General features: G+C 37.2%; 1 protein-coding gene across 3 annotated transcripts; it reads left to right on the forward strand.

The window, feature by feature from the left end:
- The first annotated feature begins 1,814 nt into the window (after nt 1–1,814).
- On the forward strand, nt 1,815–12,986 carry LOC110712903 (proline-rich protein 36-like). Of its 3 annotated transcripts, none has more exons than XM_021891365.1 (13): nt 1,815–2,415; nt 3,351–3,449; nt 3,538–5,904; nt 5,985–6,119; nt 6,285–6,413; nt 6,517–6,621; nt 7,709–7,810; nt 7,899–8,006; nt 8,097–8,468; nt 8,649–8,942; nt 9,960–10,337; nt 10,426–10,669; nt 11,966–12,986. In XM_021891365.1, the coding sequence occupies exons 1-13, from the start codon at nt 2,334–2,336 to the stop codon at nt 12,648–12,650; spliced, it is 5,100 nt and encodes a 1,699-aa protein (XP_021747057.1). In that variant the 5' UTR covers nt 1,815–2,333; the 3' UTR covers nt 12,651–12,986. The 3 variants fall into 3 exon arrangements, with proteins under 3 accessions (XP_021747057.1, XP_021747055.1, XP_021747056.1); XM_021891363.1 differs by having other exon boundaries at nt 1,816–2,415; nt 9,951–10,337; XM_021891364.1 differs by having other exon boundaries at nt 1,816–2,415; nt 9,951–10,337; nt 10,432–10,669.
- Nucleotides 12,987–13,511: the final 525 nt, after the last annotated feature.

Raw genomic sequence — 13,511 nt, forward strand, 5'->3', positions numbered from 1 at the left:
GGGATTAATAATTACAAATTTTCCTAAAAAAAATAAAATTATGCGAGACATTGTTAATTAGATTTGCCTTAATAATATCAATTTTATTATTTTTATTTATTTATATTTTTTTTGTTATTATTGTAAACATTTAACAGTCAAAGGTATATTTATTAACAAAATGAAATAGTATAGGTATTATATTATCTTATGTCATACCTTTTACAAATATGAAATTAAAGATATCTGATAATAATAAGCAAACTAAATCTAATATGATCTTGATAAGAATAAGTACTAAAACTAAAAAAAACAAAGGTACTAAAACTAATATATAGTATATTGTAGGGAGTAATAAGAATATGGTGAAAAAGAGAATAAAGCCTAAACCTTTTTTTTTTATTTTTATTTTTCTTTAAACTTTTTTAAAAATAGTATAGGTGAAAAAGAGAATAAATTTCTTTATTTTTTTTATATCATCATTCATTTGCTGAAATTTTTTTATATGAACTTTAGGGCATGTTCTGATTGATTGAACTAAATTAAAGTGAATCGAACTAAATTAAAGTGAACTGAACTGAATTTATTGGAGCTGAACTGAACTGAATATTTTATGAGAGAAGGAAATTAAGAACTGAAATGAACTGAGTTGAACTGAATATTTTATGAGAGAAGGAAATTAAGAATTGAACTGAACTGAACTAAATTAAAATGAAAGTAATTTGAAGAGAACATACCCTTAGTTTGTTAATCAAACCTTTTATTTCTAAAATTTATTTGTTTTTGCTTAATTACTTAAACTTTATTTCCATAAACCTACTATATTAAGTTGAGTAGGATATATAAAAACCTTAATGTGTTATTATTGTTAATAAATAGGAGTTGAAAATAGGGTGATGCTCACATAGGGACTTGTTTTGTCTTAAAAGGCAAATTAGAGAAAGATTAGATATAAAGAAGGATGACGTGGCAATACCTGTTTAGACACATGACATATTTATAACTATTTTAAGTTGCTGACAATCCAACAAATCCATGGTAATGAGCAGCCTCCCAATAATAAAATATCACTTTCCTCTTTTATTGTTTTTCTTCAAACTTTTTTTGGCTCATTTCCATCACTACCTTACATTCACTCGATAAAACTACATTTTCACCAACTTGACATACTTTAACCAACTACATCCACGTGACAGTTATATAAGTTTTTTTTACGATAATATAGATGTTTTAATTAGTTTATATGTTTCATTAAATAACATAAATATTAGAAATAATTAAAGGAGTGAAGCAAGTAATAAATCCATACATTATTAAAAAGGGATAATCTAATTTGAAACAAAAGTATTTTATTCACATACCAATTACTTACTTGATGATATTTGATTACTTATACCATAAGCAAAACTTATTTTGTATACAGATATAACTTTTTTTTAAAGGTCCTAGGAGAAAGATCATGACCATAACCTCAACCCTCACTTTTTTTTTTTTTTTTTCGGTATTTGCAAGTTAGATACTTTGAGAGTGGGGAGGAAGTGTAAGGGATTCTTACTCTCAAAGTGTCTCTAGTAGAAAGATGACAATCTTACCACTAGGCTAAGTTTAGCTTGATATACAGATATCTGTTCATCACTTCTTGATTTTCTGGATTTAGAATCAAACTTTACATTAACAATTGTGTCGGTCAATATATTATAACTTGTGATTATTATTCTAAAATCCAAATATTATTATAAATCTTCAAAATATCATCTTCCTCTAATCTTAACATACAAATAATTAAGGATATTTATTGAAAACTAGTTGTCAAACAATCACTTGATAAAAATCCATTATTACCAACTTATATACTTTAATATTTGGCGGTATCCCTCATTTCTCTCTCTTAGAATCAATCTCTCTCTAATTAGGGAAGATGAACATAATTAATTAACTAGTACAGTGTATAATACAAGTGTAACTACACCTTCTTTTATTATTTAATTAATAATTAGTCAGTTATTGGCATTTCTCTTAACTCTTGACAGTAGAAACGGTTCATGGCAACCGCAGTTCTGTGCTTTAGCCAGCTTTAGTGTTCAGAGTTTGCAGGAAATAAGTGGGAAAAAAAAAGAGGGATTTTTTTAAATTAAATTTTTATTCTGAAAAGATTGCTTGGTTTTTGGGTTTCTGTAGATTAAATTTTATTCTTATTGCTTAAAAATTACTGCTATTTTCTGGGTGAGAAGTGATTTTGCTTAAAATTCACAAATTTGGTGATTTTTTTTTGTTCTTGGTTTATGGGTGTGTTTAATTTTCCATGATTAAAAAGCTTAAAATTCAGAGATTTGAATTTTATACTACTTCATGGGATGGGGTTGATGCTTCAAGTTACTTGGCAATTGATGAATCTATTCATCATGGCTGTTGCTATTCTTGTCCCAGGATCTTCAGGTAATAAATTTAATTTCCAATGTGCTATTTTATAATCTTTTTCAGATTTTGTTCAATTTTTGATTAATTTGGTTAGTTTTATCTATAATCTCATCTGGGTTATCACATTTTCTGAATATTGATTTGGGTTAGTTTTTTCATTGAATTTTCCTGTATTGTTTGGGAGATTTTGAATGTACAAAATGCTGAAGATTGTAAAATTGGTGGAGAATTAGGTGGTTGAGAATAAGATCATGGGTTTGTTCTAATTTCTGCTGTCAAAATTCCTGTATTGGTGACACATGTAACAGTAATTGATGTTCATATATCAGTCTTCTCTGTTAGAATACGAATTTCCTGTAAAGTATGATTAAGCTTTGAAGTATGGACTAATTCCAACTTCTAATGCATGAAATTTGTTGTTTGAGCATTTGCTGGATTCTACTTGTACATTACCCTGGTTGCCATTTATTGTATGGTTCATATGGCGGTTTGAGCGCATCTGGTTATTGGATGAGCCGTACTTTGTCTGCTTCTCCCTTTACCGGAGGATGTCGTGGCCTTTTTAGCCTGCAATATGACTTGACTGCAGTCTGGTTTCTGCCTCAATGTCGTGGCCAATGTAATGTGGTTGATAAATGAGCTTCCATGCCAGTTATTGCATCCTGATAAAATTAATGACAACTTAGTAAACCTTAGGGTGCAATTAGTGACCGCAATCTTTCTCATGGTTTTAGGTTGCACTTTCATGTAATCTTTCCAATCCTTGGAACTTTGGTGGAAAGTAGTCTGTCAACTAGTTTGATTTGGTTAGGGAGAAGATTTTGTACATGCAAACCTGATTATGACCAGCCTAACAGTGAGATACATACTGGTGGATAATTGTGATTTTGAAACCGAAATGATTTAGCAAACCTGAATACCATTTTGACTTCTATGATCGTAATAATCTGCAGGTTTTGGTGAACCTCTGTCACTAAAGTCTTCATCTCCAATTCCTTCCATAGAAGCACAAGTGCCTAATTCCATACTTAAACAAGAGCCACTGAAAAATGGTAAGTTGTTGATTCTAATAGCATATGTGCTACTGCTTTATAGAACAAAATTTTCAAGCTAATGAGTTTGTATTTATCTATGAATTAGGATTGATTGTTCAGCCTCCCATTTCATCTCCATCAATCAAATCGCCTCCAGTTTACCAATTAATCCAAGGGCCACCACCCTTCCTGTCACCTAGACAATCAAATACACTGCCACCACAGCATGGCTTTTCAAAACTTACTCCAACACAAACTCCCCGTGATTCCACTCCAACATCATCTGAGGAATCACCAAGCTATTCTGTTTTTCCATCTGCAAAGGCTCCACAAGAATCGACGTCACCACCTGCGTCCGAGCAGTCAAATGATTTGGCACCATCTTTACAAGTTGCTAAACCACCACAATATACAACACAACCTGCTAGTGATGAGCCATCATATGATTCAATTATGACACCGTCTGTTCAGCCACCACATGCTTTAGCTGTTCCACTGACTGCAAAGCCGCCAATAGCCATACCTCAAGTGCCAAGTACTGTACCACCACCAGAGCCTTTCCCATTAGCATCTCCTTCACCACATATGGAAGTTTCACAACATAATATAACCATGCAATCCCCTCCTATTCCTCCAATACCGGCATCTGAGGCCCCAATTGTTTCAACATCACCATCTGTTTTGGTTCCACAGGTTGCAAAGCCCCCAGATCTTAAGCCCCCATTGACAGCTGCTGGGCCACCACATGCGTCAGCTATTCCACTAGCAGCAAAGCCACTGGTGGCCATATCTCAACAACCAACTTCTCAACCACCAGAGGCTCTAGCATCTCCTTCACCACCACTGGAAGTTTCACAACATAATTCAACCATGCAGTCACCTCCTATGTCTAGAGCTGACGCTCCAGTTATATCAACTCCACCGACTGTATTGGCCCCTTCACATGCTTCATCTCAGCCACTAGATGCTAGGCCTCCTCAAAGTAAGCCAACAGATTTTAAGCCCCTGTCACCTGTTGCAGAAACACCACATGCAAAGTCACCTGGGACCTTACCTCAATTGCCAAGTGCTGAACCACCAAAGGCGTTATCGCAACATACTTTGACCATGCAGTCCCCTCCTATTCCTGCTGATACCACAGTAAATTTAACTACCCCGACTGTTATGGCCCCATCACATGCTTCTTCTCAGCCATTAGTTGCAAAACCTCCTCAGAGTTCTGATCTTCCATTTGTTGCTAAGCCCCCATTGCCTGTTGCTGAACCACCACATGCTTCACCAGCAAAGCCTCCAGTGGTCATACCTCAACTGCCTTATGCTCAACCACCAGAGGTATTACCTCACATTCCTGCTGCTGAGGCCCCAGCTAACTCAACTTCACCCGCTATTTTGGCCCCGACACATGCATTAGCTCAACCACCACGAGCTGCTAAACCTCCTCATATTCCGGTTATTCCACTGGCCACAAACCCACCGTTTCCTGAGCCCCCATTGCCTATAGAGCCACCACAAGGATTGAATTTGACACCTCCCCCAAAGGCATTGCCAATTTTACCTTTGCTACCCCCTATGATGCCACCACATCCTTTAGATACGCAGTCTCCTCCACCTCAGTTACGCATGCCAAATGCATCATCTCTTCCGCCTCAGTTGAGCATGCCGAATACATCATCTCCTTTGCCTCAACCAGTGCCACCTCATCAATCATCTCCCCCTTCACAATTGGTATCACCATATACGATGTCTCCCCCACCACAGTTGGTCTTACCACATGCTCCTCCCCCAACTTCTACCGTGCCTTCAAATGCTTCTCTTCCTCCTTCAATGGCGCCTCCTACGTTGGACCCTCCACCAACTTTAGCTTCACCTTCTCCTCTTCCATCAAATGTTTTATCTCCTCCGCCTCAACATGTGCCACCAATTCTATCTTCTCCTCCCCCTCAACTGATCCCTCCTATTGCATCTTCTCCTCTTCCTCAATTGATCCCTCCACCCGCCTCTCCTCCAACATCTGCATTCCCCTCAAATGCTTCAGTACCACCGTCTTCTGTGATGCCTCCACCAGATTTACCTTTACCACCCCCAGCTGTTCCGCCTCATTCGTCTGCTATGCCATCACATGCATCAGCTCCACTACCTCAATTGGCACCACCTCATCCCTCACCACCTCCCTATGTTTTGCCTGCACCACCACCGTTAGAGTTACCTCACGTCTCCCCTCCACGTTCGTCCATTGTACCAGGAGAAGTTCCACCAAATGCTTCTCCTCCATCCCTTTTCTTGACTCCTCTGTCTCCAGCTTCACCTGCAAACCCGTCGCAACCTTTATCTGTTCCTCCGTCTTCAGAGCCATTACATTCCTCTGTTCCACCTTCTCCAGTAAGGCAACAAACTGTTCCCGCCGCACCCCCTCATTCTTCTCAAAGAAAAGAAATACCGGATATGGCTCCTCCACCATCACTATCTTCTCCAGGTATGTCAACGTATATGAAAGTGTATCCTTGCATTGTACTTCTTTATATTCAATTAATCTGAATTCTACCTACATCTCAGAGCAATCACTATCTCCAAGAACATTGCCAGAAGGTGCGCCACCTGGCCCCGAAGTTACTCCAAGATCCCTTCCCCCGACTTCTCATCAGTCAGAAGCACCAAATCATGCTCCCATCTCGAGACCAAAATTTACAGGTACCTGTGTCTTTCTGTCAGTCTTCCAGGGAGATAATATTACCAGTATTATTTTACGTAAATGCGCCATCAATCTTGTTTGCATATAATTTGCTATGCATTACCTGTATATGGCTCATTGAACCCAGTGTCAAACTTTCTTTTTGGCTTGAACTCGTTTAACAGAACCAAATACATCTCCATCATCTGCTCCACCTCCAAGCAATAACCCTGTTAGTGGTAGATCTTCACCAACGGCACCTCCAGGTAGAGCACCAGATCAATCACCAGAGGACAAGTTTTCACCACATCATGGTAAGAATATAATGAAGATATCTGTCTTATTTGTGTTAAAGAAACTTGTCTGCTAGACTAAAAATTTCCGTTCCTTGTTTTGTGGGATCATCCCTTGATAAAGCTCCGTCAAAACCCAAATTAGAGAGACACAGTGCAAATGCTCCCGCCCCATTCTCATTCAGAGTGTCTCCTGCAAATAACGGATCTCATCATTCTCCAGTTACAGGTACTGTTTGGTTTGATTAATTGTTTCTGTTGACATTAGAGGGTCTCTAGCACTTTTATACTTGTAGGTGTAGGAGGCTAAAACTTTAGGTGGTAAATTTGTATTAAATGCGGGCAGGAAAGGGACTAGATATGAAGAGTGAATGATGTATTGTGCTAAGGGGCTAGATAGTAAGACATGAACTAGAAACAAGAGTAAAAACGTTGGAGATGCAATACCCTGGGGTGGCGTAGATTATAGAACATAACCTTGCTGTAAAATGATTGTTTCCTGGTTCACATGCTTCTCAATTTTTTCTTGACTTCTCTTGGATTTGATGGAATATTCACTTATACACAGATCTTAGATGGATTAGATTCCCTAGATTTATGCATGTAATCAATAAGACAATATGTATGTAAATGCACCTTAAAATCATGTATCACATCTATAATCTAGGTGATAGCACACTCTCAAAACAATATAGCTTTAATTCCAAAAGAATTTGGGGCTGGCTAATATGAACTCTTATTCAAAGCCATTTGTGAAAATCAAAACAAGAAAAATCAATTGAGAAAGTAAACAAGTTGAGTGGAAAGGGCAAGTTGGACACGCTCTAATATTTTACTGAAAACTAATTCAGTGAACATCACATTTTTAGAGTAATTTCCAGGAATTTTTCTGTTAGAAGCTCTGTTGATCCATAAATCCGCAAGGACATCTAGTTTCACTACTGTTCAGGCTTCACTATCTCCTTACTAGCAACCATGTGAAGGGTCACATTTTTCGGTGCCTTCTCCATCAACCTCTATTGATACATAATCACCTTTACGTAAGGAATAAATAAACTTTATTTTCCTACTTCAATCATTGTTCCTCCTCCCACCAGCTTGAAATCATATTCATAATGTTGTTTGAATTAGTTAATTCATGTATTCATAGTAATTAATCCTATCTTTCTTCTTTTGAGATGGAGTTGTAAATTCTTTTTTTGGGGGGGTTTAAGTTCAAGCTGAAAGCCTTAGTTTCTAAATGCTCCTAAATGAATGCCAAATTATTGCCAATGGCTTGACAATGATATCATTTGTTTTCTGTTTGTTTATTTCAGGATCTCCAACAGCTATGGCCCCTTTACCATCTCCTCCAGGAATTCCTGAAATTACTCCTGCGCCTTCACCCCTCCAGATGGCTTCACCTGGTAATTCTGGAAGTAAGTAAAACACTTGTTGATATGCATTCTAATTCTGTATCTGTATAGAAATGGCTTATTTATTTTAAACATTTTTTCTTCTTGCAAGTTCCCCTTCTCTCTCCTAAAATTTCTCCTTCTGGGTCTTCAACAAGGAAAACAAAGAGACCACTTGCACCACCAATTCGGTCATTACCGCCTCCACCACCCAATGCAGGTCCATAAGCCCTCACTCCTCTTTATGTTATGCTTGTCTTTATCTCTTTCCTTATCTGCATTAATCTAACACAGGTTGACTAAATTGTAGATTGCGCATACCTTACGTGCCCCGAGCCTTTTACAAATACGCCTCCTGGATCACCCTGTGGTTGTGTCTGGCCGATGCAAGTTGGGTTGCGCCTTAGTGTGCCTTTGTACACATTTTTCCCTTTGGTATCAGAGTTGTCCAGAGAAATTGCAGCCGGGGTATTTATGAAACAAAGTCAAGTTCGCGTAATGGGAGCCAATGCAGCAAGCCAGGAATCAGATAAAACTATTGCCCTAGTCGACTTGGTACCCCTTGATGAAAAATTTGACAATGTTACAGCCTTGTTGACATTCCAGAGGTTCTGGCACAAGCAGGTCGTCATAGACAAGTCCATATTTGGTGATTATGACGTGCTGTACGTACGCTATCCAGGTATTACCCTATAGCTGCCTCTGGTTGTTTGATTCTCCTTCTTTTCTTTTTTATTTCTTCTGGTGACAAAGTGAAATATTTGACAGGTGAAAAGTAGTGTTTGTTCTTACTTCTTTCACTAAAACGTAAAAATTGATCATTATTTAAAATTTATCGTTGATTTGATCTTTGATAATTTAGGTCTCCCTGCATCTCCACCTATGGCTCCTGCTGACATTGCGGTCATTAATGGCATGCCTTACTCTGTTCGAGACCCTAATCAGAATAGTGTGCATCCTCTGGGAGTTGATTTGTCTAAGCAGAAGCATAGAAAAAGACTTAGTGGCATTGTTATTGCTGCTATAATTTTTTCAGCAATTGTTTGTGTATTGATCTGCTGTTCTGTTGCTTGGGTTCTGCTATTCAGACATACGAACCGTGATCCTGAACCAGCACAAATTGCACGTGGTCTACCTTCACTTGGAAGATCATCAGGTGATACCCTTGTTATCCTTTCACCCACTTAAGTCCTCCTAGATTACTTAAAATGATTAACCCCCCCCCCCCCCCCCCCCCTACTGTATATTTAATTATTTATATTTATAATACGTCTATAATATTTTTCTCACTTATTTTGGGTCCAATACTTCAATATACTTGCTGCTTTCTTAAAAAAGACTGAAATAAAAAATAAAAAATAAAAAAAAAAAACATCCCACTCACACCCCTAAAAAAGCAATGACCCACTTTGTCATAAGGAACCGTACGATATAAAGAAAGGAACATAACATGATAATCAGTTGAAAGAGTTTGAATAAAGGTGAGTTAAGTGAGTACGATTGTGTTGATCTTGTTGTTTCCTTGATCTTTCAAAAGCATTGCATAACAAATATAAAAGAGAGTTCTCAGAGTAGTGTTGCCATGACTCCTGCAAACTTAAGTAGCCAATTTCCAAATCAGCCAAAAGACAGAATAAAAAGGAGATATGAAGGCAATGATTGAATTCATAGTTAGGTTCTAGGAATTTTTACTAACTTGAGTCCAATTTCTGTGAAGTGGAAAGAGTTTCTAATGGGCAATTCAATTGTTCTTTCTATGCTTTGTATTAGGAAATTTATTCGCATTTCAAAATTAGGTGTAAATGATTCAGTCATTAAGCCTCTCTACAAATGTAGGTGTGTGTGGCTAAAAGGTCTGTTCAACTGTGTGGTAATGGAGCTCCTCCAACCCCCCCCCCCTCCCCCCCCCCCCCCCCCCCCCCCCCCCCCCCCCCCCCGCCTCCTTTTTCCTGCCCCTACCACACACTTCCTATGGAATGAAAAGAGGCAGCATTGTTATAGACATGGGGGAATAAGACTTTAGGAGTTTTGGCATCATCACAGAGTGACTTTTATTTAGATAAACACTAATGAAATATATTCTGATCATTCTATGGACTATGATGATACTATTGATTATCAGATATAATTGAAGATTAATAGGTACCTGAACTATTCATTTCAGGTCCTACAGGAAATTCAATTGGAAGTGGTCCAAGCTCTTCATTGTCAATTGGATCTAACCTTGCGGCATACACTGGATCAGCTAAGACTTTCAGTGCAAGTGAGATAGAAAAGGCCACAGATGGCTTCAGTCCTTCAAGAATAGTTGGGGAAGGCGGTTTTGGTCTTGTATATGGTGGTGTTCTGGAAGATGAAACTAGTGTTGCTGTAAAGGTTCTCAAGAGAGATGATCAGCAGGGAGGTCGGGAATTCTTGGCTGAAGTCGAAATGCTTAGCCGTCTTCATCACAGGAATTTGGTCAAGTTAATTGGCATTTGTACCGATGAGCATTTACGTTGCTTAATTTATGAACTTATTCCGAATGGCAGTGTTGAGTCTCATCTACATGGTAGTAAAGTTATATTATTGTTGTTGTTTCTCCTTCCTCTCTTTTAAACTAAAACAGCATGACTAACTGCTGGCTCTTATGCTGTTAGGGACAGATAAAGAAACCGCTCCTCTTGATTGGGCTTCTCGGATGAAGATAGCACTTGGTGCTGCACGTGGTCTTGCCTATTTGCATGAGGATTCCAGTCCTCGAGTTATTCATAGAGATTTTAAGTCCAGCAACATCTTGTTGGAGAATGATTTCACACCAAAAGTCTCAGACTTTGGCTTGGCTCGTTCTGCTATGGATGGAGACAATCAACACATCTCTACACGTGTTATGGGAACTTTTGGGTATGAAAATTTCCATTGTCTTTAGCATGATAATCTGGAGAAATTTGCTTTAACATTTTTAATGCTTCACTGTATTTGAGCTATTGAGTTTTCTGTGAATGTTTCCTCTTTTGTTGGAGAAAGTACACACAATTCTGGTGCTTGCTTGATTATATTCTATGGATTCCTGGTTGTTTGTGATGACTTGTCTTTCATGGCTGGGACTGGGGAGAATGGTGCGGCCACTGATAAATCCATTTCTACTATAATTTGGAAATTTTTAGTTATTAATCCCAGTAAAAATTACGGAGTAATATTTTATTTTAAAGGTATAAATACATGGGATCTGAAAAACATAATGTCCTTAATTTAATCTTAGCTAGGATCAAATGAGAATGGAATTAAAATGAGTAAGTTAAAATGAGGATTCATATGCATCTATTTTGAATTGAATATGCATCTAATTTGAATTAGAAATACATGATTTTTATGTTCAATTTCTTTTATCAAGAGTTTTTTAGGAATTTTGTACATTTAAACTCAAGAAAGAAAAATATGAACTTCGTGTATCATATCCACAGGAAGATGCATATTTAACTCTTAATTTTGCACATAAATCTTGTGAAGTGCCATCTTACTACATCTCTTCCCTCTTTAATTTATTTCTGTGATCACTTCCCTCTCCAATAAAATTCATGTTTCAGCTGTCATTGTAGCTCAGCTTAAACTATCATGAGTTCAGATACTTAAGAAGCATGTGAATAATACAAGTCTCAGAAATATTTTTCAACTAATTTAGCTTACCTACAAAGAGGTTATAACTTTCACGCTCACCAAATTATGTGGTAAGATGAACTAGAAAAAAAGAGTTGCTAGCCTATCCTGAGCATTTGAGCAATCTCTAGTTCAGCATGTTAATTCACCTACTCGTGACTTTAAAGTTGTAACTTTTTTTAAAGGATAATGATATATGTAACCCTTAGGGCTATATATTAACATAAAATATACTTCTTAAAATGGAATTAAGTTGGAAATTTATAGCATAATCAAACGCACGTCGGTGTAATTAATGTTAATTTATCCTCAATATTTCCGTATGTTGACTATTTTGAATATCTTGTTTCATTGTATTCTAATTAGGATTGAATGTTCTTTTTGTTTTCTAATTCTTTAAAATTGTTAATAATTAAAGCTGTAATTTTATTATTTTTGCTAATCTTAAAATGGAAACATTATGACAGTATAGTCCTTTTGTTCTAAGCAGATTTTGCTTCATTTTACTCTAATTAGGTCCTAATTCTTTTGAATTCTATTTAGGTATGTTGCTCCAGAGTATGCTATGACAGGACACCTTCTTGTAAAGAGTGACGTCTACAGCTATGGAGTTGTTCTTCTCGAGCTTTTAACTGGAAGAAAGCCAGTAGATATGACGCAACCACCTGGCCAAGAAAACCTAGCTGCTTGGACTAGGCCATTCCTCACTACTAAAGAAGGAATAGAATTGATTCTTGACCCCTCTTTAGGGTCTGATTTATCTTTAGATAGTGCGGCGAAAGTTGCTGCTATTGCCTCAATGTGTGTGCAATCTGAGGTGTCTCACCGTCCTTTTATGGGTGAGGTTGTTCAGGCATTGAAGCTAGTATGTGATGAGTGTGATGACTCCAGAGATGGCAACTCTAGACATGGAAGCCATGAAAACTTATCGGTGGATTACGATGATAAAGCAAGCCTGGTTTCAGAGGCACCTGATTATTTACCAACCCAATTCTCTCTCCCAAACTGTCAATCTACATTAGATGTTGAGAAGGGTATGTCAATGTCTGAAAATTTCAATGCATCAGCAAGGACAAATAGGCAGACATCAGATTCTTTTCGAAGACACTCTGCATCAGGTCCTTTAAAGACGACAAGGGGCTGGAATTTTTGGCAGAAAATGAGGCTGTCTAATGGAAGTGCAAGTGAGCACGGTATTATGTATAGGTTATGGGCAGGGTCACACTGAATGTTCAGAAACTTCTTTTTTAGTTTTTAGTTTAGTGCTTGCTTCTCTCTTCTTTTTTTTTACAAGGTAATTAGGCATTTTGTTTTCTTTTATGTTAATATCTTACGAAATGCAGATAGACGGAAGTGGGATGAATGTTCGAGGACATATTTGGAGGTCTTGTTTATAAGTTTACCCCAAGGATGGAGGTTAGAAGAATGAGTACTAGTTTGATTATCTGGTGTTGAGGTAAAGGCATTCATCTGTTTATTGAAATGTACAGAACATTTTGTAACAATGTTAAATGTAGATTTTTGGGGCAGTTTCAGATGAAATATATTATTTGTTACAATGTAACGATGGTTTCTACGTATAAAACGTATTACTACTGGGAATCGCCAAAAGGAATTCCCTCCTCTCTCGTTCAGCATCAAGATTGACAACTTTCTTTACGGTGGTTGCTTATTTAGGGGTACACGACGGTGGTGTCGGGCACCTTCGTGTACCTTTTCAAGGTCAGGTGCATATGTACCCGGCAAAGTGCTCTACAATCTTCATCATCTGGGTAAAGCGGAGGTTCAATATCATTTATCTTTCTTCTATATATTTGGCATAAAGAGTTATCAATTAACAATGGTTTGTTTAGCAATGTGCTTGGACATATTTAGATTCAAAAGTACATTTTTTTCAGTAGTTTTGCACTTTTGCTGTCAAACTAAAATGAAAAATACTATTTTTTCAAAAAAAAAAAAATTGAAAAACGCTATAAAGAAATAAATTTATTGTATAGAAAATATCAATCAACCCATTAATACATATAATACCAGAGTCGCTAAAGAATTAAAAAAAAATATATACACTCAAAAGTGAAAATAATTGAAA

This window comes from Chenopodium quinoa, unplaced genomic scaffold, assembly GCF_001683475.1.
Source record: "Chenopodium quinoa cultivar QQ74 unplaced genomic scaffold, ASM168347v1, whole genome shotgun sequence".
Lineage (NCBI taxonomy): Eukaryota > Viridiplantae > Streptophyta > Magnoliopsida > Caryophyllales > Amaranthaceae > Chenopodium > Chenopodium quinoa.